The 27,908-nt window shown below is 46.0% G+C and overlaps 1 protein-coding gene across 1 annotated transcript in view; it reads right to left on the bottom strand.

Annotated features, from left to right (window-relative positions):
- Positions 1-27,908, bottom strand: part of Mipep (mitochondrial intermediate peptidase) — a 125,882-nt gene that overhangs the window by 73,030 nt on the left and 24,944 nt on the right. Inside the window, exons 8-14 of the mRNA XM_051160657.1 lie at positions 24,438-24,486; positions 22,144-22,204; positions 18,695-18,747; positions 13,542-13,695; positions 12,096-12,173; positions 10,216-10,420; positions 8,794-8,903 (exon numbers count right to left, since the gene is read on the bottom strand). Of these exons, the coding sequence (XP_051016614.1) occupies positions 8,794-8,903; positions 10,216-10,420; positions 12,096-12,173; positions 13,542-13,695; positions 18,695-18,747; positions 22,144-22,204; positions 24,438-24,486 (710 nt within the window). The remainder of the gene's footprint in view (positions 1-8,793; positions 8,904-10,215; positions 10,421-12,095; positions 12,174-13,541; positions 13,696-18,694; positions 18,748-22,143; positions 22,205-24,437; positions 24,487-27,908) is intronic.

Here is a 27,908-nt window from a genome sequence, read left to right as displayed (position 1 = left end):
AGTACTTTTGGGGAGAACTAACCCAAAAGTGTTAGTAGTGGTAATATAAAACACAGTGATTACAATTATGTATTCAAGTACACAATTAGCATATAATGAATGGTAGCAAAGGTGAGAATATGGAAAAATGTCAGTAAATAAAATGAGGCCAGAATTGAAGGTAGGTAGGCACATAAAAACATGTTTCTCCTAATTCCTACAGTTTTTACAATTAATTTATCTCTAAGCAACCCATTAGGCGAGAATGAGGGAAACCCCGGGAGCACCATGAGTGACCAGACCCCTTCCTGGAAGACTCCAGCAAGGCCTGAAGGCTGAAGCTGCCATCAAGACAGACAAACAGCTCTGAAAGCAAAACCTGCCCTGGACGGAGCACGGCCTGTGGAGTGCGTTATCTTCTCAGAGAACTCACCACACTTTGTGAACTTGCAGAAATAGGAATGTACTTAACTAAAGTGCAGTTGGCCAGAACTCAATAAGCTTGTTTTAAAACTAAAAATCTACAGTATTTAAAGCATTTTAATTTCTAACCACCCAGAAAATTCTGATGCTCAAACATGTAATTCCAACATTCCAGCTCAACAACTATAAATCTCTACTTGGCACATATTTTAATCTGAGATAAGGAGTATATTTTCCACTTCTTTTGGAAAACCAAAAGAAAAGACAAAAATAGCAAAAAGTTAAATTCTAGGGCCAGCAAGACGGCTATGCAGTAGAAGCACCTGCTGCCAAATCTGATACCCTGAAGTGCACCCCTGGGAGCACAGCGGAAGGAGAGAGCGACTGGCCTCGGCCTCGGCCTCTGCATACGCACGTACACATGCACACACCAAATCTTAAAAATGTAACAAAAATTTCAATTCTAGAGCTAGAGAGATGGCTCAAGGGCTAAGAGCACTGTCTGCTCTTCCACAGGTTTTGAGTTCAATTCCCAGCAATGACATGGTGGCTCAGGACCATCTATAATGAGATCTGGTGCCCTTTTCTCAGTGTGCAGACAGAACACTGTATTTATAACAAACAAATCTTTAAAAATTTTTCAATTCTAAATGTTTTATAGATAGTGCCTTGTGCACCACTCCAAAGTCATGTATGTTATTTGGGAAAGTGTGTTAGCTAGTCGATGGTGGCCTGAGGGGCCTGGGAGAGGAGGGTGTGTGTGAATATTAACCAAAATACATTGCATGCATGTATAAAATTTTCAAAACTTTAATAAAAATATTTTTAAATGTGTTAGGTTGCTACATGCAGCCTAACTTTTCATCCACCCATTCAACTGTATAGTGTTAGAATGCAGGGAGCTCTGCCCCTTGCTGTGACCTGGTGCTCACTCACTGACTTTCAGGAGTGGCAACCCCCTCCAGGGTGGGAGATATGGCAGCCGGAGCAGGTTCAGGTCACCAGCAGATTCACTCTTGTCCCCCTGCTCTACATTCCCAGACACCCTGGCTTCAGGAGCAAAGACTTGCTGCAGGGCATAGCCATCCCCCAAGAGTAGCTGTGGTGGTCTGAACAGGAATGGCCACCAGAGGCTCATGTGTTTGACGCACACCTATTAGGAGGTGTGGCCCTGTCGGCGTGCCTGTGGTCACGCTGGAAGAAGGTGCTACTGTGAGAGTGGGCTTTGAGGGCCCTCGTGCTCAAGCTACACCCAGTGCGGCACCAGTGTCCTTCTGCTGTCTGTGGACGCAGATGTAGAACTCTCGGCTCCTCCAGCATCATGCCTGCACTCAAGACGCCATGTTCCCTGCCACGGCAGTAACGGGCTGAGGCTTTGGTCTAAATATGAATTATCAGGGTGATAATTACCAGCTTTATGAAGCCCAAAGAAAGTAAAGACCACAACATAATAGCATCTGGGGAAAGACCTTGATCCTGCTCCATACTTCCCTACCCGGAAACAGTAGATGACGATGATGATGATGATGATGATGATGATGATGATGATGATGACGATGATGACGACGACGATGATGATGATGACGACGACGACGACGACGACGACGATGATGATAAATTTCATATATAACAAGATCCTTTGCATCTTTCTAAAATGTGGTCCATTATCACCATGCTTTACAGTGTGCATACATTACTAAGTTTGACTAATATAATATTTGAAGTTTTGGATACATTATTTTTCAAATTCTAAATGTCTTTGTTTAAAAATCAAATGAGCATGGCAAGTTTGATGAATGGTGCTTTTATACATTAGTGAAATAGTATTCAAGTGCAGGCAGCAAAGACACAGGAAACCCCGGGCACGCTGCCTGCCACCTCCCCACCAAGACCTCCATTTCCTAACAGCCTTCGTTAGAGAAGAAGCTAGCTGTCCATCACAGACCTGCAGACTCAAGAGAGCTAAATCCCAGACATGACACTCACGAAACATACCATCTGCTCCAGCACAGATGGACGGACTATTGCCAACAGTGAATCCTAACAAACCATGAAGAGTCAACACCAGGCAGCCCACTAAGTCAGCTATAGAGAGTAAAGCAAGAAGAACTGCATGTGAGTTTTAGACTGCTAGGCCTGGTGAGGAAAGCCATGAGTTCAAGGCTACCTTGAGCTAAACACTGACTTCCAGGAGATTCTGCCTCAAACAAACAAACAAAGCAAAATTTGGCTACATTTCTAAAGGATCCTGGGGCAGAAGCAAAATCACAAGGGAAATTGACAATATCAGTACTATTTTATACTAAAACTATACAATCTAGCTGAGGCAATGTACTGTGAAATTTTAAGCAGATGGCCTTCAAATCTAAATGGGTATATTACATAAGTTTAAACAATTAGCTAAATGTCGTCTTACAAAATCAGGGAAGCTGAGCATGACGGCACATGCCTTTAACACCAGCACTTGGGAGACAGGCAGGTTGGTCTCAATGAGTTTAAGGCCAGCCTGGTCTACATAGTGAGTTCAAAGTCCAATGAAGGCTATGTGATGAGACCCTATTTTTTTAAGAAGAAGAAGGAGGAGGAGGAGGAGGAAGAGAAATAATAATCAGGGAAGTGGATGGAACAAGAAAGGAAGAAATGAATCATAACAAAGCAAAAAATATCAGTGAACTCAAACCAAATAGAAGACTCAGCATTTGCTCTTTGAAATACTAATAAAACAGACAAACACCTGCCAGATAGTAAAGAAAAAAATGGGAAAAACAATACTGAGTAGAAAGCAATATAATTATAGATGAAGCTGAAAATGAAAGATAAAAGAATACTATAAATAACTATGCCAATAAACTTAAGAACTTGGGTTAAATTTCTAGAAAATTACAACTTAGCAAAGCTCTTTAAGAAGAAAAGTGCAGTCCAAGGAGCCCAGTGACACTAAAGAACCGCTCACTAAAGATCTTCCCACAAAGTAAATCCCAAGTGAGCCCTGACAAAGCTTTATGAAACAGATGACTATAGTTCTATTAAAAAAAAAAAAAAAAAAAAACCACTTGTAGCAAACAGAAAAAGAAGGAACACACACCAACTCACCAGCTCATTTTATAAAATATCCTCTATAGTGAGAGTTTTGGTTTCTTTAAAAACCCAGTTTTGTTATGTAAATGTTTTTGTTTTAATCCCAGGTGTGCAATATGGAGCTGCTTAAGTTTATCCACAGCTACTAACTATGATTATCTCGAGCACTAGCAAGGGCATGATCTTGGCCAGCTGCGGATAGTGTAATTCTGAGGACTCTGGAGAAAGAATAAATGCCAGAGCCCAGGGTCGGGGTGGGGATGGGGGTGGTGGGGTGGGGGAGGGCCTCTGAAGAAGTGTGGCTGTTCGTCCTGCTGGTTCCTGCTCAATCCTCTGGTATGAAGCTTATCATAAAACCACAGTAGCAGAGGACTGTGATGAACTGTTACCAGGACAACTTAAGGCAAGACAGAGCACACTGCACTGACTGTCCCTTAGGTGACAGGTCACCAGAGAAAGGGGAACTGCCCTGCTCCAAGTAAAGCTATTTGAGTGTCAATGCTAATATAAGTTACAAACTAAAAAAACTGGAGACAGAGGAGGTTACTATTGGACATGGGCAGAGTGCACAGAAGCTATCTGGTCTACCTAAGCACTTGGCTACTTCAACTGAGTTAAAAATGTATTCTGAAAGAGTAGGGACAGAACCGTAGAACAAAGGAAACCCTAACCTTAACCACTACCATACTCTTGGGCTCATTTTTCAATTTTTTATTTACTTATTATATGTGCATCTGTGTTTTGCCTATATGTATATCTGTTTGAGGGCATCAGATTCCCTGGAACTGGAGTTACAGATATTTATGAGCTGTCATGTATATGGGTGCTGGGAGTTGAACCCAGGTCCTCGGGAAGAGCAGCCAGTGCTTTTAACCTCTGAGCCATCTCTCTAGCCCTTCATTTTAAAATTTTTACCTAAAGCCTGATGTGAAAAGATAACAATCCCTGGGCAGGAACAGAGTGATCCTGCCATTTAGAAATCAGTAACCAAGGGAAATGAGAGAAAAAAAAGAGGAAAACTCTGGTCGCACCTCACTTACTAGGGAGGTACTTTGGGGAAGGTCAAAGGTCAGTTACCAAGCCCAGAGATACTTCAATTTTTTAGTGCTGGGTGTAGGAGCCTAAGAACCCAGTAATTATGAAGACTGCCTGGTGTTCTTATGTGGTTTTGGGGGTAGTAAAACACAATCTGCCATTAAATACATATGGGTAAACAACAAAGGGCTGCACTTTTCGAGGCAGGGAATGCTGTCTGTTAGAAAGGCTTTGCAGGTGAAGAGCATGCCTGGGGAAGCAGTGACGCTGTGCTCAATCAAACTGGAAAGTACCAAAGGCTGGACCAATGAGCAGAGAGGGGCACTATCACAGCCAGGGCCTCAGCACCACTAGTCCCCCATGTGGTCTAGGGGTGATGAGTTTGTGGAGACACTGTCACCTGACCTGTGTTCAGCACCTGTGAATCATAAAAGCCAGTTTCTCATTCTTCCAACTTAAAGGATCACTGGCTGCACTCTAGCCAGTTAGTAAATTCCTGACAGAGTCTGCCTCGTATAGGGGAATAAATTCTTCCCTGAGAGCAACCGGACAGGAAATTAGACATGAAGACACTGCCCTGAGCTCGCCTGTCATTTATTTATAGACTTAGATTTTAGTAATTACCTCCATATTCCTAAGGCTAGAACAACCCTTAAAATGAAGGGAGCAGGGAGAGATGAAGCCACTGGGTGTCTTAATTAGGACAAGAAGAGGCGTGCCCTCTGAGGATCTTAGAGCATTTATGTGTCTCTAGCCTGTGGGCACGCTTGTGTTCTCCGTGAAATCACCAAATTATTTTAAATTCCTTAGACTGTGTCTGCAAGTCCTGAAGGGCACTGGACATGACTTCTGAGTCTGGGTGTGAAATTAATTCAAAGCAGCTTAATGCTTCCCTGGGGCATGTCTTGGAGTGTACTGGGGCCTACTGCTGTTGAGGGATTTTGCAACTATTTAAGGGGGGGGGCTCTTTTTTTTTTTTTTTTTTTTTTTGAGATAGAGTCTCTAGGTTGGCCTTGAACTCCTAACACCCCTGCCTTCACCTCCCAAGTACTAGACTGACACCATGCTTAGCTCCTGAAAGGGCTTCTGTTGCTGAGGGAATGCCTCTACTGGATATTCTTCTGCCCTCACTGGCTCTGTCCCCTCGCTATTCCTTTGCCTGTTCTTCACATGGATGGTCATCTTTAAAAATGGTGAATTTATCCCAAGAAATGCCCCCTTTCTGTCTGTCTGTCTGTCTGTCTGTCTGTCTCTGTCTATCTCTCTCTCTCACACACACACAACACACACGTAAGAACTTGGCAACTTCTCTTTCAAACTTGAGCCTTATGGAGTTCTCTGACATGGAATGTGTGCCTTTGCCCCACCCCCACTATCTAAAGCTGTCTCCTTGACTAGTTCTTCTCTTCCTCTTCTTCAGCATCCTCTGGCTGTTCTTAATACCCACCCAAGTCCTCTACAAGCCCTTGGGAAGACTTTCTGGACCTTTTGGGGGGGCCTTCTCTTCTAGTAAATACATGCCACACAGCCAACCCATACCCAGCAAGTAGTGATCAGGGTCACCCTCACTGCCTGCCTGCAGCTCCTCCAGCTCTCACTGGTAAGGGCTAAACCAGGCTACACTTGAAAGGCGACATCCAGGGAAGCACAGAGCTGAGTGGGAATCAGTGGTACCCAGGTACCCAGCAGGTACCAGCAGGTAGCCAGGGACTGGGGTGGCAGTGCTGGGAGACTGTCTGTAGGAACTGAGTGCTCTGGGCTGAGGTCTGTGTGGAGAAGGGAGCACCAACAGGAGCAGCTTTCAGAGAAGCACAGGTACCCAGAAGGGAGACACATGAGCTGGGGCTGCTCCCGGGGCGGCTCATACAAAATGGCCTCGCTCCCTGCCTGTTCCTGAGGACTCTGCAAGGCTCACTGAGCCAACTGCTGCCCTCAGAGTCCTGCCCAATCATAATCACATGTCTTGAAGCCAAGGACCCTGAAAAGTAACGTCACTCTCCTGCTAAAACTTTCATTACTTCCTCCCTCACTAGGTTACTCTTGCTTACCTGAGCCCTTCACCTCCCTCCCTCCCATTCTCTGGCCATTCCTGCTCAACGCCCCCCCGCCCCCGGCAACCGCCAAAGTTCTCCATAAGCCCTTTTGAGAACTTTGCAGGCCTCTTGGAGGCTTTTCCTTCTAGCAAAAATGGGCTATCTTGTCTTGTCTTCAGGAACTGAAGGCAGGAGCCTTGGGACAATGCCTCTCTTTTACTAGAGACCGACATGAAGCGTAAACTCAATAGGAACATTCTGGCTGAGGACTTCACACGCTTAACATGCCCTTAATAAGTGTTAGTATGTTTTAACAAAATGGATAGGGCTACTGAGAGCTGGATGCGAGCCCCCTTCCTATAAGCCTTTCCCAAGACCCCATGTATTCACTACCCTCTTGAGTGACTCCCTGCCCCTTAGGCAGCTTGGGCTGGCCTTTCCCTGCGATCTTGGGTATGGGGCACCTGGCGCTACTCCACAGGCCTCACATGGGAAGGAATTACAAAATTCCTATCACTCTCAAACCCCAACATGAAGCTATGGAAGGCTGCATGACTTTTTGTAGGGGTTTGTGTGGCCACACCATAGTTACTTTAACTTTGTCATTAAAAAAATTATTTATTTATTATGTACTCAGTGTTCTGCCTGCATGTACACCTGCATACCAGAAGAGGGCACCAGATCTCATCATAGATGGTTGTGAGCCATCATGTGGTTGCTGGAAATTGAACTCAGGATCTTTGAAAGAACAGCCATTGCTCTTAACCTCTGAGCCATCTCTCCAGCCCTAACTTTGCCATTTAAAAAGTGAAATAGGCTATAATGAAGACTCACTCAGACTGGCTACCTAGAAACACATCTACTGCTCCAGAGTTGATAAAAATAGAGCCAAGCCCCCAAAAGACAACGAGGCCACATTACACATCTGAAGATAGAAAGAGATGGAAATAAAGGTGGAGTTCAGTCCTTTGTTTTCTCCTAATTTGATTAATTCCTCCACTTAACATATTTTTTTACATTTCTGCCCCCACCCTGAAGTAGGTGAAAGTCTGAGGCTCAGAGATGCAAACAGCAATGTAAAGCAAGGCACACGTGATAGAAAGCTGTTCCCAGAAGGCAAGCATGTCTTTTCCAATGAACATGGGACGGCTGAGTGGAGATGCCTCGCAGTGGCAGAACACGTGACTAGCATGTGCAAGGCTGTGGGCTAGATCCCTAGGACCACAGGACAACAAAAAACCAAAGCAAAACACATGTGGGTCACTAAACGGCAACATATCATTAGTTATACATAGGAAACTATTGAACTATAACTCTCATATTAATTTAGAAGTGTTTAAAATGGCAATGTATCACAAACACGTATACACACAAGGAATTTTCAGACTTCTCAGATTTGGATAATAAAGTTGCTAAGAAAACAATTTAAGCAAAGAGAACGAATGTGCAGAAGCGAAGCTCTTTGCAGTGAGACAAGCCTGAGTGCCTGGCCCAGGGCAGGGCAGGGCAGGGCAGAGACACAGTGCCTTCCTTCTGGGATAGGGACAAGCCTGAGTGCCTGGCCCAGTGCAGGGCAGGGCAGGGCAGAGACACAGTGCCTTCCTTCTGGGATAGGGACAAGCCCGAGTGCCTGGCCCAGGGCAGGGCAGGGCAGAGACACAGTGCCTTCCTTCTGGGATAGGGACAAGCCTGAGTGCCTGGCCCAGTGCAGGGCAGGGCAGGGCAGAGACACAATGCTTTCCTTACAGGATAAACATAGGGACAAAGAGTAGACTATTTGGCACCAGATAAAAGGCAGCTATTTTTCAGCATATGACCATGTGCTGGGAATATGATTTGACAACTTGAGAGGTGGTGTTTGAGAAAACAAAAGAAATACGCACAAAAACGCTCACCGTTAATCAGTAGGCCATAAAAGCCAATCATGGCAACCCAACGCACGATGAGGTCACACGGGTAAGAATCCCTTATCCAAAATGCCTGTGGCCAGAGCTAGTTCAGATTGAGTTTTTCCAGGTTTGGGGATATTTGCGCGCACACACAGGTAGCAGCTTAGGAATAAGACCCAACTCTCAACAGGAATTCACTGTTTCAAAGGCATGTTACCCTACACGTACCCCCGGAGGCCACTTGATGTGACTAAGACCTGCTGCACGGGGTCAGGTCTGTGACTTTCTACTCGTGGCCCTGGGTCCGTGCTTCAAGTCTAGACTAGGGCTGATTAGCCTGTGTTAGTTATTCCTACCTGACCCGTCTGATAATGCCTGGCAAACTGGCTGATTACTCGGTAATCATTTGAAAAGTACTCCATCAGAACAGAGGGAACCTCAGCAAAGTCAGTGGGGCACCTGGTCCCTAAAATGGGGAGAAAAAAATAGGTATGAGTTAAATCAACATGCTCGTCTTCCGTATGATATGCAGCTTAATCAAACTTCTATTTGTACTTCTGATGAACTATGATAAACTTTAATTCACTGAATCAATATTTTGCTTCTATAAAGTTATTGTGCATATTTGCAGAAAAGTTTATTATAATCCTATATATTTTTCTTTATATCAGAAGTGAAACAAAATATTTGCACAGCTGCTGAAACACCTTACAAAGCGACAGCTCACACCCTCTGCACACAGCTTGTCTTCAGCTGTGCTGGCTTGACATGAATTACAAATTAAAACCCTCTTACAACCAATAAGGCATTTGTATTTAATTCACGGAATTCCATTACCAAATGCTTTTAGCCTTCATTTGTTTTCAAAGGACTTTAGTTAAGCTACATACTGCTCTTTGTAACAAAGTCAACCCTTGGTAAGAAAAATCAATATTTTAAATTCAAAGTTTCTTAAGGTAACAAATCTCTAAGAACCTCCAGGTGACACTATATTGCTCCAGTCAACCCACCCACGCTCTTCAAACAGCTTTTCCTTGCCCAAGTTCTGTGTGTTCAGAGTTAGTTAATGAGCAATGGATGCCAACACCATACCAGGAGGTGGTCAAATGTTGATCACTCATGGTAGTGAGCTGGGGACGTTAGATGAAGTAGAGCCAGGAGCGGTGGTGCACACCTATAATCCCAATACCGGGAGGTGGACAGGAAGAGCACAAGTTCAAGGCCAGCCTGAGTTAGACAGTGAGTTCAAGGCCAGCCTGGTTTACTAGAGACCTTGTCTCAAAAAAAAAAAAAAAAAAACAAAAAAAACAACAAAAACAAAAAAACCTTAGCGACAAGAAAGCTAAGAATAAAATCCTGAATGTAATGAGGAATCATTAAAAATTCATAAAGCATAATTCCAATATTGTATAGGAGGAGTACAAGTAAAAATATGTTACCATACTTTTAAGAAACAATTTATTTTATTTTATGACAAAATACATGGAGTCTTATTTTAATAAAAAAAAAGAAACATTTCACTCAGTAACTATGTCCGGGACTGAGGAGACACAGACCTATCCTCTCTCATACCCTGAGCTCTACGTTCCCTGCGTTGTCATAAAACATAAGTGGGCACGAGTTCAAGACTGACAACGGAGACTCCACCCATCGGGAGAGAGCAGCATGAAAGGACCTAACGTGCAGCAGTAACAGGATGAGGTCGTGAGGTGAAAGGCCTTCGAGAGCCCAGGTGTACACTAGAAATGACCAAGGTTGCTGAAGCAAGCCGTCCTTACCAGTCACGTGTTGGTAGCGGGCCCGTCCGAGCATTGAATGCATGGCATGCCCCATCTCATGGAAGAGATTCTCCATCATCCCAGGAGTTAGTAAGGTGGGGGCGTCCCTGGAGGAGTGAGGGAGACTCAGCATGAGGACGACGACGGGCAGCTGATAGCTTCCGTCTTCCCTCAGTCTGCCCCCGCGAATGGTGAAGTGGCAATCCTGTGAGTGGGAAATACATATATGGAGACAAAGGGTTAGACATGCTGGAGCACAGGTCTAGACAGAAAACTCTATAGAAATACGTGAGTTCAGACTTCTAGCTTACTCTTTTTGTCCTGTATATTTTTTACTTCCTTTTTTTCTAAAATTTTAATTTTTAAACCACTAAAATGTATTGATGAATTTTATACAGCTACTCAAAAACCATGCAGTGGCCTGTGTACCCAGGGGCGGGAACAAAGGCACTGAGGAGCTGAGAGCCACCAGTAATGTCCCTGAATGTGTCAGCAGAGAGGCTTTCGCTCTGCCATCCTTGTGCCTGGGTAACCAAGGCCTGGACTGTCTAAGCGGAGTCTGGAGCAGGCGCAGTGTCGCTCCTTCAAATGACATGAGGACACAGATGCCCCTCAGTTCAGAAGAGACAACTAAAACTAAGCCTTGAAAGTGTCAAGTGCTGCATCCAAGCTGGATGGGAGGTGTTGCCGCTCAGATCTGAACCCAGCTGACTGTCAGAGGCCAGGGCTGAGATCCTTAAACTGCCACCCACACTCAGGAAAGGGGGGGAAGCTGGGACACAGAGCTGTTGGCCTGTCCTCTGCCCACTATGATTCTTGCTAGCCAAATCACCAAGGAAAGCAATTTGCCGCCACAGCCTCATCTACAGAATGAAGACTGCTTCCTGTCAAGTCCCAGGCTACACACCTCCTAGGCTCCCGTCTGTTCAAACACTTTGGAAACTGCAGATCACGATTAAATGCCAGGCACCACTTCTTTTTCTGTTACAATTTTGAACCTGAAGTCATGGTTCCCCACTGAGTTGCATAAAAATGCTAAAGGTGACTTGAGTGTAAATGTAGCACGCAGCAAAAGGAAAGAAGCAAGTCTGTGTGTTTCCCACGCCGTGAGCTAACAGGTGGCAGGACAGCCTCTACGGACCCAGCAGCTTGGGGAAGGAAAGGATTTATTTGGCTTACACTCCAGGTCATAGTCTATCATCGAGGGAAGTCAGGACAGGAGCTCAGGCAGGAACGAGGCAGAACAGCTCTGGAGTAACACTGCTCGCTAGCTTCCTTGCTCCTGCTTTATTACACACCCCAGGAGCACCTGGCTAGGAACAGCACCGCCCACAGTGGGCCGAGCCTTCCTATGTCAATTAGCAATCAAGACAATCCCTCACACGCATGCCACAGATGAAGCAGGCTGTGTCCAGCTGACCGTGCTAAGTAGGACAACTGTCTGTCACGGAAAGGGGTTGAGAACTGGGGCTCTAGACGCAATGTTTGGTCTCAGGGCCTAAGACTCTCTAGCTGTGTCCTGGGCAAATGTGTAATTTCACTGACCTCACTGTGTTAAAGCCTCAGTCAAAAGGCTGAGGTGACCATTAAATGGTGTAAGTATATAAATGTGCTGGGTCTCAAAATGAGAGCCTGTTAAGTGTCCCCAATTATTATTACTACTTCAGTTAATATGCAAATATGAGTAGTTAATATAGATCCCTGCAGTTCTTCTGATCTTTATTACTTTCAAATTCTCCCCTATCTTCAATTTACATATTTAGAAAGTCTTTGGTGCCTTTAAATATAATGGAACTATAAAAATGTCACATAAGGTTCATATTCATACAGATAAACTGCTGGCCACATCTAGACAAGCCAGCTTGTAAAGGAAGGCTTACCTGATGTGGCTTGTTTGCTCGCTGGAAAAAATCACAGTAAATGTACCCCAGCAACCCTTCGGATTCATGAACAACAGCCTAGAATACAAGGTCAAAGTTAAGGGTCAATGACCCCATCAAAACATCCAAAAGCAGAACACAAGGCCCTGTGTACTAAATGCCCACAGCCAGAGCCACAGCCATTTTAGTGACTTTTTTCATCCCAAGTTTTCCAAGATATTCACCTATTTTGCTCCACTTCTTGAGCATTTGACTTGAGAATCCTGTGGTCAGGAGAAGATATCATCCTTGAGGTCCTGAGTCCTCCCTGCCCTCCTCTACACTAGGTACGCCAACCCGAGCTCCTCACAGAACGCTTCTCTCAAAAGGACCCAGAGGACTTAGGAAGAAAAGCTGACTTGACGATTTTAATGGCAAAATTATTTTCCTTCCCTGTCTTATGCAATTGATACATGCCCTTGAATCCAGAACCAACAAAACACAGCTCTCTTCCCCATTGGGTCACTTGGCTTCATCTTGCCTTGTTCTTCTCAATTTGGTAATTATAATTTGCTTTTCTAAATTTTCAAGCAAGTATATTCACTCACTCGCTCACTCGGCAAGCACCTATAGCCAAGGCATCGAGGAGAAGGCCGGGCTGCCACCTGCATCTGTCCTCCAGCCTGTGCCTGGCTTTTCTTCTTACTGCATCCTGACTTTTCCCTAACCTGTACCACTCGGGAAGATGGTAACAGGCCAGGATGTTCTGCAGACAACATCCCAGACAGTGTGCTCTCCTAGCTTGACCAGATTCATACCTGCCCATGCTCAAAGCACTGCCAAAGAGTAGTGAGGCAGCTGACATGACCGGGCACACAGTGAAGAAAGTACAGCCCAGCAGCATGCAAGCAAGAGAAAATTGCAATGCCCCATGAAGCCTTGCGGATGAAATAATGTAGGGCCAAAAAGCCACAAAACCTTCTGAGGAAAATGTAAAATATTCACATCCCAAGTAAAGTGGGTCTTAATAAGAGAAAGGCAAAACTCCAGGCTTAAAGTTGTCATCAAAGTCAAATAAATCAGACACAGGATACAATTAATGTCTGATGCAAAGACCAGTGCAAACACATGAAAAAGCCTGCAAATAAGGGAGCAATACAGTGGGAGCTACAGGGGGACAGGTCATTGCCAATATATGATGAACAACAATGGCCTTTTTTTTAAACCACTAGAATTCATGACCATTTCAAAGTAGGCAAATGGCAATCAGGCTTTTTGACAGCACTTGTTTTGGAGAACTGACCCTGTAGTTCCATGTTCAGGTCCTATGTGCAAGGTCCTAAATCAGAGCGGTGCTTGAGCTTTCTATGGAAGGGACACCCTAACAGAATAAAATTACCTCACAGGAGACACTGCCGGGGACTCACTAACACGGCCCCTGGGTGCTTCCCCAGCCAGGAGGCTTACCAGCTTCCGGACATCCTCACACCACACCTCTCCCTTTGCAGGCTGCTCTGCATATAAGGTGATGCCCAACAGTTTGTTAAATAAGACGTTCAGGCCTTCCATGCAAGCTCCGAGGGAGAAGAACGGGCAATATAAACTGGGCTCAATATTATACCTAAGAGAAAGAAGAAAAGGTCAACAGTGACACTTCTATTTACTTTCAGAAGGTCAATTCAGTTAACTGTTTATCTATACTTCGGACCAAAGGGGCGAAAAAAAAAAGGAGGTTCACAGAAAGAGGGTGCAGCTGGCAGGCAGTCTCTAGTCTCTGGTTCTGCATCCAGCAGTTCAAACAACTGCAGCAGAAAACGTGAGTAGGTGGGGAGTGAGGATGTCTGCTGTGTGGACTTATGTTTTGAACTTGTGTGAGTCCCATCCTTGCATAGCTTGGATCCTGGCGGGGCAAGCAAGGAATGAAGAACGGGCAGAGGAGCTGGGGTTGGGTGCTCTGGGCTCTCTGATGCAGAAGCCACAGCACCTCCACAGCTCGGGGTGTCTGTTATACACAGGTGAACCGGAAGGCAGCTGAACACGGAGGTGGGTTATGACACAGACAAACAGGGTGGCAGGGTTATGGTACACAGCTGAACAAGGAGACAGGTTCGCTGATCTCAGTAGGAGCAGTCTCTGTAGGGCAGCAGCCTCTAGGACATACATATCCAAGGGAGAAAGCTATGGTAGAATTTTCTACACACATTGCTGCCATCCCTTTGAGCCTCACCTGGGGAAAGCTTTGCCACTCTCATGGGGCTGAGGCACTGATCCTTGACATGGCATGTCATACAATATACGTTCACTTAGAATGTCACTCATTTCCAAATATAAGGACTATTTTTTGTTATTGTTGCTTTTATTTTCTCCTTATCCCATAAACGGAGGCAAATGACCAGTGAACCAGGTATTGTAAGAGAGACAGCCGTAGGCAAGGAATGAGAACCAGACCATCCAGGGTACACATAACTGTGTGCTGAGGAGAAGGTGAGTGTGCCCCGGATGCTGGAGGAGAAGGAATGTGCGTGCCCGTGGGAAGACAGACATGTACAGTCTGAAGGCACGACGTGACTGTAGCAATGAGAATTTGACCTGCAGGACCGGCAAGCAGCTGCTGCTCCAGCTGGGGGAGAAAGGCTCTACAGGAAACATGGCCACGTGATCACCAGCTCATCAACGGTCGATCCCAGACCTAGAGGAATAAGGGATGGCAGGCGACAGCACAGACAGGGCTACCACCACTTCCAGAGGAACACCACTTGACTTGAATACATAGTTAAAGGAAGAAAGGGGAGCTCCAGCTTCCAATCAGACACTCAAGGACCCCCAAAGCCACCACACTCTCGGACACAAGAGCTGAACAAACTCCACGGCAACAGCAGCGTCCAGGTTACACAGCAAGCCGTGTCCCCCACAGCCCTCTCGTCTTGTACAGTACCCCACACTTGCATGAGTGCACTCCCAGGAGCCCTACAGTTCCCAAAATTAAGGTGGAGAAAAATCCCTCCTGTCAGTAGTTGGAGAAGAAAAGGAACCACTCTGAAATATTGCTAGAACATTCTATTCTTACTACAGCCTGCCCTCAAAAGAAAACTACTTAGCCAAAACCTAACCGAAAGGCCAGGGAGTTGAGGGGTGAAAATGACGTAGAAACACCCAAACCAAGCATCGCTCAGCCTCTAGGCTCACCCCAGCAGGAAGGGAGGGGCTGAGAAACACTATGAAGGTCACCCCAAGGGCACAAACTACTCCAACAGTGGTGAGAAGAGACAAACAATACTAGAATCCGTCTCAGATACAGCAGTGATATAGAACTGAATGAATAGACAAGGCTGTGAAATGCGTCCCCAAACGAAAAAGCAGAGAATGTCACAAGAACAGATGGGTAATGTATGCAGGAAGAAGGACCTTCAGAATCAAAAGAACATGCTAGAAACAAAAAACATTGTGACAGAAACAAAGAATGCCTTTCAGGGCTCACAGACTTAGAACCATTGAGGAGAGACTCACTGAGCTGGAAGCAATGTCAACAGAAACGTCTCAAGGGTGAAATAAACGCCAGGACTCGGCGGCAGGGCATTCTGGAAGCAGAGGCTGGGAGAGCACAAGCCACGGGAGGCAACTCTGAGCTACTTACGCAGTGAGAGGCTGACGTGGGGAGAGTAAGAGGCGGTGAAAAATAGAGGAGACTACACAAAATCTTTAGGATAACTACAAAGTTGTGAAATATAAATAAGGAGAACAATAGAAGGAGAAAAGGGTAAAAGAAAAGGTGTCACAAAGACAAGTTTCCAAATGAAAACAGACAGTAACCAAAGCATGGTGGCACAACCCATTATCCCAGCTCGAAGGCTGGAGCAAAAGGACACCAGGAGGTCACAGCAGAGCCTCGGCACAGAGATACTGTTTGCACTGGCTATGGCTCTGGCATGCTAGAAGGGTTCAGAGTCATGTGCTGTACCCCTGAGGAGTCTCTGTGGTAGAGGAGACGATTCCTCCATGTAGTGCAGGAACTAAGGAAGTTGTGGATAGAGGCATTACAGGTATGTGTTAACAGGTGACCTTGATCAGTAACACCCTATTAAGGCAGGCACGGTGGTCATATCCAGAGCCTGGCATGACTAACCATGAGCCTAGCGCCCTCAGGGCAAGGAGACCACTGACATACAATAGTCAGCACATCACACTGCAGTACCAGTGTGAACTGAGCGCCATGGTGTTCCTTTGGCTACCTGCCGTCTAGCCTGTTTAAAGGACTCTTTCCTGGGATCCCTCAGCACCCTACAGCACTGCAGATAACAAAGCTTTGTTTCTGTAAGTCCTCCATTCTCGCTCACTTTCCTTTGGCATGAGTCCCAGAGGGTATTGAGGAGATGGCTGAGCAAGGTCAAGAGTATCTGACCTCTCCTGCATTGTACCCCACCACCCTTTCATCCTCCCTCCCCAGCCTTCAAGCCCTTGCAGGTGCTACTTCCTGTACCAGGAGCCCCTTTCCAGGGCTGCTCAGAAGCGGCTCCTCTCTTGGTGGTTCTCTCTGATCTCCGTCATGCCCCATCAGCCAATGGGTGGAATCAACAGCACCCACTGTCTCTGTGCCAGAGCCCTTTCCCAGTGCCCAGGCACCCCTGAGCACTTGGCCTAATCATTAGGGCTACAACCTCTTTATGGGACACAGTGCACAAATGAGTGTTTACTATTAGCAATGCACACTATCTTTTATGACTCAGGTTCTGTGACCATGTTGCATTGAAGAGGAGAGGGAGGCACTGGCTTTGTATGGCTTTCTTGGCTGTGGCAGTGAGCATGGTAACAGTGTGCCAGTCCCGGCTTTCCCCGAGGAGATATCTTTTATGTGCATTGGAGCCTGGGAAGTGTTTCCCACTTTCCTGGTGTGAAAGTCAAGCCCCAGAAGCACAAAGCACAGAGGCGGAAAGAACAGTGTTCTAATGGCATGCTTACGGCTGTGTTGGGTTTGAATGAGAAGGGTCTTCACAGTCTCATATATTTAAACACCAGTCAGTCCCTCCCTCCCTCCCTCTGCAGATCAGATGTAAGCTCTCAGCTACTGCCCCTGCAGCCCGCCTGATGCCAAGCTCCCCACCATGGTGATCATGGACATCTGAAACTGTAAGCCAGCCTACAATTAAAGGCCAAGTTCCTGACAACAGTCCAGTCCATCCTTAGACTATTGTTGGTCTCATGGCTCACAATTGGAGAAACTGCTGCCCGCTTCTGTCTTGAAGGAGACACAATTCCTTCATCACTGGGTCTCCCCAAGCAAGCTGCTGAAAGCCTGAACTAAAAATCAAGGTCTTACAACTTTTCAGTACAGTTGGCCAATGTGGCGTCCTCCCAAGACTGTAATAACAGAAACAGGCTGAGTCAGCAGAACCTCTGGGAAAGTATGCAATCCTCATTTTGGAGCTGGTAACTGAGAAAGAGAACTGCCTCACACAAGAGCCATGGAAGGGAGTGAAGCCGTGTGAGCTGCACAGGAAGCGGCTGCCCCAAGGCTTCCAGGACCAGGAGGCCACAGGCTTTCCAGACAAGAGAGACCCCGGCCTTCAGCAGGACGCAGACACCAGTGGGCACACTCTACTTAAGCTTACCCTTAGGAAGACTGGTGGAAGGGGGGACAGCCAATGACTGTCCCCTGCTGTGACAGGACACTCTGCAGCATCAACCGTGAGATCCTGCCCCCAGTGGAAGTGTTTCACACTGAGTCTTTATAGACAGCACAGGAATGACCTCCAGAGAGGAACCAGTGGAGTATGTAATGAAGCAGCCAGATAAATGCCTTTAATCCTGGGACTTGGGAGGCAGAAGCCAGAGGATCTCTGAGTTCGAGCCAGCTGGGTTTACAGAGTGAATCCCAGGACAGCCAGGGATACACAGAGAGACCCTATCTCAAAAACAAAACAAAACAAAACAAACTCAAACAAAAAACCCTCTTTGAATGCCATTCAAAATATTGTGACATTCTCTTCCCCAAATTCCTATTATATGATTACTTTTATTTGGATCAATATGGGCTTGAATATCTAACAAGCAATACACGCTTCCTGAAAACTCAGTGTGAGTGTACCTCAGAGCTTTAAAGTAGGGATAGTAGGCTAGCTTGATGGTTCAGTGAATGAAGGGACCTGTTGCCAGGTCTGATGTCCCTAGTTCAACCCCAGGACCCACATGTAGAAAAGAACTGACTCCTGCAAGCAGTCTTCCAACCACCACATGTGTGCTGTGGCTGTGTGCCCTTACTATAGACATATGCAAATGAATAGAAAAACTGATAGATAGATAGGTAGATAGATAGATGTGTGTGTGTGTGTGTGTGTGTGTGTGTGTGTGTGTGTGTGTGTGTGTGTACGCGCACATGCACGTGCTTGTGTGTTTAATAGAATTATCAAGAACCAATTACACATATGAGACAGCACTGCCCAGTGAATTAAAGACATGGTACAAACCACCCAAGGACAGACGTGGGGAAGATCAAAGACACTGCAACCGAGTGTTGCATCCGCTTTGCCCTCAGAGACAGAAGTGTCTCAGGGAAGGGCAGCGTGTGATGCTCAGTACATACACTCCTGTGTCCTGCCCACAGGACCCTTTCTGAAATAGCTTACCTCTCTGCACGAATCACACCACTGTAGTAAGGAGGGTCCCAAGGCATTAGTTTCTGAAAGGCATAAATGGTTTACTGTCAGCAAACATAATTGAGTATCTTTTTTTAAAATCAGAAATTGGCCAGCTTATAAAACATAAACCAGTTACTTTAAACATATATCTAAAAAAATGTTTAAAAGCCATGGCATGGCACAATTTGACTTCTCTGTAACCAATGCACAGAGGTATAAATAAGGCATAACCTTAGAATCTGGGGCCAAGGTAAATGACATTCTAAAGGGTAATCAACAAAAGTCAGCATTAATGGGTTAAATCAGTCAGAATAAAATTTTTCTTAAAGCATAACCTATATATAAATTCATAAAATACATTGCAGGTAGTAAAATGAGATGAACATCTTTGTAAAAGTAGGTTAGGGTGCAGCCCAAAAATTAAAGCAATATTTTAAACTGCAACTGAGGCAGCAGCAGCCCCAATCTCTGCAGAGAAAATTCCGTATGTCTGAAGGAGGTCATACAAGAACAGAGCATGGTGGCTCAGACTCACAAGCCCAGCCCCAAAGTAACAAAGCATTAGCAGCTGTGTGACAGCCAGCGGAGGGCGCTGAAAGCAAACCTGAGCACCTGAGTGGATGGCCTACCGGAGGTCAAACAGCAGGCTGCACAGGACAGCCACTCACTGAGTGCCTGCTGATAAGTTGCCAGCACCTCCCACACAGGGACACCTGGCTCTGAGTAAGGACTCAGCACGCTATGACTCTCCCTCACGGCGCCATGGCACCTGGGGCACATCATGCGTGGCAACGTAAGAGTGCAGACTCAGGGTCTTTCTCCCTTGAGCACCTGCAGGGCAGGGATGGCAGCCCCGAGGCTCCACCTCCTAGACTTCAGGTCCCAGTTCCCAGCTCCTCCAGCTGATGACTGTGTACCGTCTACAAATGGCAGAGTAGGGCTCCTACCACAGATGGAAGTGGCCCTAGTAGAGCTGATGGTGTAGGAGGGCCAAGTGATTTAATGCAAGGGCAGTGTAACACGTGACGGGAATGGGAGGATAGCTCGGTCAATAAAGTACTGCCTATGCAAGAATGAGGACCTGAATCCAATCCCCAAAACACACGTAAAAAGCTGAGTGTGGCAGTTTCTATTTGTAATCCCAGCACCAGGAAAAATGCCTAAGGCTCACTGGCTGGCTGGCCAGCCATTTTGGCTGAATCTGTGAGCTCTGAGCTCAGTTAAGGGGAACAGCTCACGAGAAAGCGTTTGTCAGGGTGACCTCTGGCTTCCAGACACATACACAAGCACCCTTCCACGCAACTCACCCAAAACCACAACCCACGAGACGGTCATTTTTTAAACAACAACAAGAACACACAAAATGTATTATGTGCGCAAGGCACAAGCATCTGAGACCTCTGAGAAGTTGTAAAGCAACGTGTTGGGTTCAGGGCTGTTTTGGAGGAAGAAACATTCTGAGATACGGCAGCAGTTGATGGAGGGGGAAAGGTGAGGAGGCGCCTTCCTGTGTGTAGCACCTGAGGTGACTGGAAGCTCCCAGCACAGCATATTTAAGTGGTTGGCACATAATGACCGACAAGAGTTGAAGAACAAAAGAAAACAAGGCAGAAGTGAGTAAGGAAAGCCATGCCATCCTAGGTATGGAAAGAACGGCACAGCAGTTAGTGAAGGATTTCAAACAGGGAATGGTACGACCAGATCTGTGCTGCAGGAGAATCTCCCAGACGGCAAGCCACTCACTTCTTGATTCACACCCTCGTAGATCAAGTAAGTGCCAAGCACCTGCTCTGCGCCCACGCTGGGCTGCGCCAGTGTGCTTCGGAGGGAAGCAGGAACTAAAGGCTGGGAAGCCAATTAAGCAACTACATCTAGGTGAGAACCAGTAAGGAGCCAGCCGAGGCTGTGGTCCCAGGCAAGCGAATGGGGGAGCAACAAGAGTTGGACCCCCCGGCAAGGCACAGTGAAACGCAACAACAAGCCTCAACCCAGAGCGTTAGCCGGGCGTGTGAGGCCGAGTTCCGGGGCAGTGCTACTGCTTCAGGGCAGGAACTGCGCACACTTCAACAGCCAGCAGTGAGCGCGGCTTCTAGCTGGGGCAACAGGGTAAGTAGGAGGTACCACTGTCCAGAACTGAGCCTTCAGGAGAGGACTTCACTGACATTTGCAGAACTGCCTGCATCCATCAGCCACACAAAAATGTTGGGCGAAAAGGGACAAGGTGTGTCAGCTTTGAATGAATCAGCTCTCGGCAGCATGTTTTTAATTGTTAGGTCTGCCCAACTGAATTCTGATCTATAGCTGGCATGCTATGTGGATGTGCCCACCGCTGCAAAAGGTGCAGATATCTGACATTAGCCACCAGGCCAGACACAGCCAGGTGCCAGGCTGGCATGCTACTCTAATCCCATCCAGTCCAGGAACCTATCATCCACTACTTAGTGGGTGGGCCTGAGAAACTGGCATAGTTTCCACATCTACAAGGCTCCTTTCTCCATATCTCCCTGTGCCTACAGCTCTGAAGGGCGCTGTCCACTCAAGAATCATCAACAGCAGCACCTACGGGAAAGAATGGTACTGACAACCCCAGAAAGCCTGTGGTACCTTTGGGCCACATGGGAACAAGGGTCCTAATGTCTGCAATCCCATCACTTTAGAACATGCCAAGTCCCTGGGCGGCATGCTAGCCACAAACACACTTGGTCTACACTGTCATATGACCTTATGGCTGAAAACAACACATACAGGCAATGGTATATTAACTCTCCAACCCTGTGTCATAACTTAGTTCAAATGGCTCTTGGTCATCTGCCTCTTCCACAAAATATCACCGATTCATACTTTATTGATGACATTATGCTGACTGGACCAAGTGAGCAAGACATAGCAACCACTGTGGGGTTGTTGGTAATGCATGTGCACATCAGAGGATGGGGAATAAATCCAACCAAAACTCAAGGGCCTTCTACACAGTGAAATAGCCCTTCATATTGATGAGGGGTAACTCAGGGGCTAATGCGGCCCCACCTCTCCCTAAAGAGCTGCAGGTAATTCATGGTTGCTGGGGGGAGGGAGTTATAGTCCACTCGTAAGTTGCCCTTGCTCAAGTAAATAAATAATCCATCACCTATGGTCATATAGGCACCCTAGTCAAATGCAGTGAAACACACACACACACACACACACACACACACACACACACACACACACACACACACACGACACAATGGGGACTAGATGGGGAAAAGGAAGGGTTTGTGGGAAGGAATAAGAGACCAGTGGGGGAGGAAAATATGATCAAATTATTCTATACAAATGTATGAAACTGTAAAGAACAAAGGTAAAATTAAACAAAGAAGGTTCTAGAACCAACAGATATTGCTTTCAGCTGAAATCGTGTTTATATTATTTGAAAAACTCCAACATACTTAACTTACAGAATTTTGAGGATTTAGCTTCATTTTCATTCCTTGCATCATCTCAAAATCTTTTCTAGTTCTGCAAAACAAGTCCATCATTACTTATTAAGAAAAAAATTAGTAATTGCATTAAGAATAAACTTTTAACCGGGTGGTGGTGGTGCACGCCTTTAATCCCAGCATTCAGGGAGTCAGAGACAGGCAGATCTCTGTGAGTTCTAGGCCAGCCTGATCTACAGAACGAGTTCCAGGACAGCCAGGGATACACAGATACACAGGGATACCCTGTCATGAAAACAAAAGCAAACTATAATTAACCCAACTTTTACTAAAGTGTTTTATGAAACTACATAGGTCATTGAGTTGTTACAAATTCTACCTTATGTACAATATAGAAGAAAGCCTTGAAAGTACTGAGGCTTGGGAAAGCAGACACAGAGTCACCAGCAGACTCTGAATCAGCACAGCAAGCTCAGCAAACGAGCAAGATCCGCTATGAGACATCTGTAGGGATGACTTACAACTGCTACACTTCACCTTTCCTTACAGAAAAACGGGACAACAGAAGTGTCCTTTGCATTAACATACATACATACATACACACACACATACATATACACACATACAAACATACATACACACACACACACAGACAACTAGAAGGTATATTTGCTGAGAATACAATCTATAGCTACACATAAACTGAGAACCCTTCAAACAAAAGTAAGTAAACTAAGAAATTTCTTGGTCAACATTCCCTCGCCACTGTCACAGAGACAGCGCTTCACTAGCGTTAAAAGATTTTTGAAGTGTAAATATGAGCCAAATTAGAAATGATTCAAAGGCACAAGTTTAAAATTCAAAACAAATGCCACTGGAGAGGTTGCCCAGTGGTTAAGATGACTTAATGCCTCTTCTAGAGGTCTTGGATTCAGTTCCCAGCACCCAACAGCCACTCACAACTTTGTGTAACTCCAGTCCCAGGAGATCGGATGCTTGCGTCTGAACTCCACAGACACCAGGCAAGCACACAGTGCACATACGTACATGTAGACATAACAGTCAACACATAAAATAAACCTTAACAAATATTCAAAACAGAAATCTGAGCTAATACCCGATGTGTTCCTATGATCAAAAAATGGCAAAGGAGACTCCACAGCTTTGTGAGGCAGATTAGAGGGCACAGGCCTGGGTTCCCAAACCATGGTCCACTTCTTCCTGGAACGCTGGCTATAATAGGGCAAGGTGGCCAACCCTTCTCCAAGCGCTGGGAGAGAGCCCACTGAGGACAAGCACTGGAGGGAAGGGCAGAGACAGCAGCCAGCACAAAGGAGAGCACCATGAGGCATGGGGCACAGAAAGGGGAACACAGCTTGGCCTTGCAACACGCAAGCAGAGAATCCTTAAACCAAAATTCCAAGTCCTGGAGACCCACTGCACCCAAGCTCTCCTGTATTGAGCCCCAAAAGAAACATGCAATTTTATGAGTTTCTTATAATTAGTGACACAATTTAGAATAAATGATTTGAAGAACCTTATGGGCTGGGAGGTGGTGGCACATGCCTTTAATCCCAGCACTCAAGAAGCAGAGGCAGGCTCTGTTAGTTCAAGGTCAGCCTGGTCTACAGCTCGAGCTCCAGTTCAAGGACAACCAGGGCTGTTACCCAGAGAAACCCTGTGTTGAAAAAAACCAAAACAAAAACGCAAAATAAAAAACAAAACAAAACACCCTTTTGGAAAGGTGGTTAAACAGACACAAATGAAGGGTTATTAAACAAAGTGGGTCATGGGGGAAACCAGCTTAGTTGCTGAGACCAACCTTAAGTCGTTAAGGTACCAACTGTAGGGAGGCTGCTTTCAACATCTTCTAAGGGGACAATCTCTTGCCAACAGATCTGACTCACATTTAAACTTACATTCTTAGTAAATTACTTCTTAATTTTTAAAACAAACCTCTTCCTAAAAAAATTCAACTGCAGAAATTGGAGAGACATCTTAGAAGGTGCCCAAGTGTAAGGAACAGAGTTTGGATGGATTCCCCAGGACCCAAGTGCATCCCAGGCAGAAGATTAAGAAGTGATAAGATGGCTAGCTGAATCACCTGAGCTGGCGAGCCCCCAGATTCAGGGGAGAAAACCTGTCTCAATGTGTAAGGTAGAGAGTGATAGAGGTGGGCACTTACCTTCAAGCCTCCACCTACACACATGTGCACATACATGAACCTGCACACATACATATACACGTACATACATATACCACACACAGAAGCTGAGGACACAACTGAACTATTAATTAGAATGTAAACTAACCTTTCAGAGAGTTTTCCAGATAGCTTCTCAAGGAACTGCATGACAGTCTCTAAAAATGAATCCAAAAGAAAATTCCTTCAATTACGGTTTGTAAAATATCACGGACAGCCATGTTAAAACTGTAATGTGAGGCTCATCACCTGTAGTTCCCCCTAAAGTAATGATTTTTCAAAGGTAGGCAGAGTTGTCTCCATATGATTGGAATATGATTAGTATTTCTAGACACTGACTATCTCCTACGAAAAACAAATTAAATTAACAGAGTGCTAAAGCCTCAGACTGTACCCAGTGTTAGCAACATTAATGGAGAGCAAAAAGAAAATAACCCAAAATTCCTGTTCAGTTGTATGGAAAAAAGTGCCACAGACACGTGTACTTATTCCTAAGTTTCAAGATGGCTAGATGTTGGCTTGATCCTAAAATCAGAACATGCCGGTAATCTCGGCCCATGGGGCACTGCGCCAGGAGTCACAGCCAACACAGCCCAGCTCCAAAGAGAGACGATGGCTCAAAATGGCTTAGCACCCCTAACCATCAGGTAAATGCAAATCCACACTGAAAGCCATCCTACTCTGATCAGATGGTTGTGATTGAAAAGACAGAAAACCCAACAGACTCTGACAAGGATGGGAAAGTGGGCGCCCTTATTCACAGCTGGTGGTAACTGAAACTGGTACAGCTAGTGCAGAACTCAGCAGTGGAGGGACCTCAAAACCTAAAACCTTAAAGTCCAGCCACACCAGTCCTGGGTGCTATGCAAAGGGCTCCATCAGAGCCCACAGCAATGCTGCGCATCCTTCACAACAGCCACGTCACTTAAGCAGTCCAGATGTTTACCAACAGATGAAACAATAAAGAAGAGTATGTGCGTGCATGAGAGAGAGAGAGAGAGACAGAGAGAGAGCTTTACTCAGTCATAAAGAATTAAATTATGTCACTTTCAGGAAACAAGATGGAACTGAAGATGGTCATTTAAAGAATGTAACTTATTCTTTGAGAATTTCACACACACATACAATATATTTTGATCATAGCCAATCTCCACTCCCCACTCCAATTCCTCTTAGCTCCCCTAACCCCCAAAACGTTATGTCCTTAGATCATGTTACTAAGCAAACATCACTGTGCACTGCACACACACGAAACCAGAAGGATGCTATCTGGGAAGAGAGAGTGGACTCACGGTAGGGGAAAGGGACAAGGGAGGATACTTGGGAGTGAACACGGTCAAAGTTCATGACATCTTTAAACAAAACTGAGCGTCTGAAGCCTTATAAAATATACACTAATAAAAATATAAATGATATCAGTACCATTTAGAAAAATGATTCACCAAAACCTCAACTTTAAAAAGCAAAGTTTGCCTGGGTCACTTTTTAAAATAACCTGCTTGGTATCAATACCAGGCATAACTAAACAAGGTCTTGACTTGGTCCTCAGTGCTCACGGCAGCTCTTCAGTCACAGTCAGCACCAGCGAGGCCCCGTGAGGCTGAGCAGCAGAACCTTTCTTTCCCATGGAAAGTATCCCAAGCCGCCTTCTGCCCTGACCTCCACGCAATGCTTTTATGTGTGTTTCGGTCGGCCACAAACACAGCCTTTATATTTTCCAGATGATCTTTTCTATGGGTTTAATTTCTTGCCCTGTCTTTAAGCTATCTCCTTTCTGAGTAAATGAAAGGCTAAGCAGGGAACGGGTTAGCCTAAACCACAGCCACAGTCTCTTGCCCCTGTCATCTTTAGAAAGTCTCATACTCAGTCTCGTGTGCCAAGTTAACTGCGTCAGAAACTGAAAGGAGACAAAAGCCTGCATTCGAAGCTGTTCCCATCATCCCAGCTACCACAGACAACAGTTCCAAACAAATCTATCTCAGTGTATTTGATTTCCACACAACCATGTCTTATTCAGTCACCCATTTTGTTTTTCTGGTGATATGTAAAGAGTTTGCAAACACTGTTATTAAAAAGACTGACTAAGGAGATGACGTAGTCAGTAAAGTGTTTGCCATGTGGGCACAAGGACCTGAGTACCAGCCTCCAAAACACAAAGAAAACACCAAACAGGTGTAGCAGCACTCGCCTGCAACCCCAGATCAGGGAAGGTAGCGACACAAGGCTCCCTGGGGCCTACTGGCCAGGCACTCCAGGCCAATTGGTGAGGTCTGGGTTCAGGGAGAGATCACTCTCAGAAAATGAGGAGGAGAACAGCCAAAGAAGACACCCAGCATCTACGTCAGGCCTACGCACGCACGCATGCACACCACTAAATGGGAAACTCCCTAAAGAGAAACCCAATGCTCACTATGTGGCTGCTTCAAATTCACCACCAAATGATGGCCACTATAACCTCAGTTCCTCTCTTTCTACCCTGCTCTCTGTGAAAACTCATCATTTCGTCAATGCCATCGCCTCCCTGAAAGCTACAAGCCATCCAATCAGCTAACAAACACCACCTGCTAGCTAAACTTTCATGGCCTTGTTGTTTGTACTAATGTGGCAGTAAATTTTAAATCCTCAAGGACACAGGTCACATCTCATGTGACTATGTGCAGCAGTCTCTTCCAAAATGGCACTACATGACTTGCAGGCGAGCAACTTGCTTGCCACTGATGGAATCTGGTTTTAGCTACTGTTGAGTCCGTCAACTCTAACAAGCCAGGCTGGGCCAATGGCCAGCCCCCACAATGGGCATCCCTCTGCTCTCCTTCGGCCTCTCCCGCGGCTGGCCGGAGGACACATTCTGCTTCCTTTTCTTGGTATGCACTATCCCAGCACTCCTCAAAGCACAGTGGTTCTTCTCCCAGTCTGACCCAGAGCAGCCTGTGGCCTCCTGCTCCTTCCCCCAACTCCCTTAGTGACTTCATACAGTCCTGAGCCTTTGAGTAAACATTTCAACGTACATTTCCATCTCAGAGCCCTCAGCCCACAGCGTGTATCTACAGTGATCACTTTCAAGACAACAGCATCCTGACCTTATCTTGAACCAAACCAGGCTCCTGGTCCCCACTGTAGTGACCTACAGTCTTTCTAGCTGCTCAGGGTAAAGCTCCCCCTTCAAAACAGCATGTATCTAGAAGCTGGTGCCCACGGACCACCTCACTGGCATCCTAGTCAAGGTGCCATTGTTTCTCCTCCTGAGTGTCACATAATAGTTTCCAATGCTCCCTCCTCACCTCATCCTATGGCTACCAGCACTTCTGGTCATCATGGTGTAAGTCAGCTTTCCTCCCTGCCCAAACCCTGCAAAGCCCTCATCTTTCCCGGAACAGCTCTCCCTACATGCAGCCCCACAACGTATCTCTTTTCGACAAGCGCCCACTCTGGCTTTTCCTTGGGTGTGTCTGGCACATCTCTGCCTTAGGACCTTGGCATATGGTTGCACCTTCTCCCCAAGGGACTGCAGGGTCGTTCTGGCAAACTGCCAGGCCTGCCCAGAAGTGTTGCACATCCCGCATGTACCATCACATTTCTA

The sequence above is a fragment of the Acomys russatus genome, chromosome 18, assembly GCF_903995435.1.
Source record: "Acomys russatus chromosome 18, mAcoRus1.1, whole genome shotgun sequence".
Taxonomy (NCBI): domain Eukaryota; kingdom Metazoa; phylum Chordata; class Mammalia; order Rodentia; family Muridae; genus Acomys; species Acomys russatus.
This window is presented reverse-complemented; position numbering and strand designations above follow the sequence as displayed.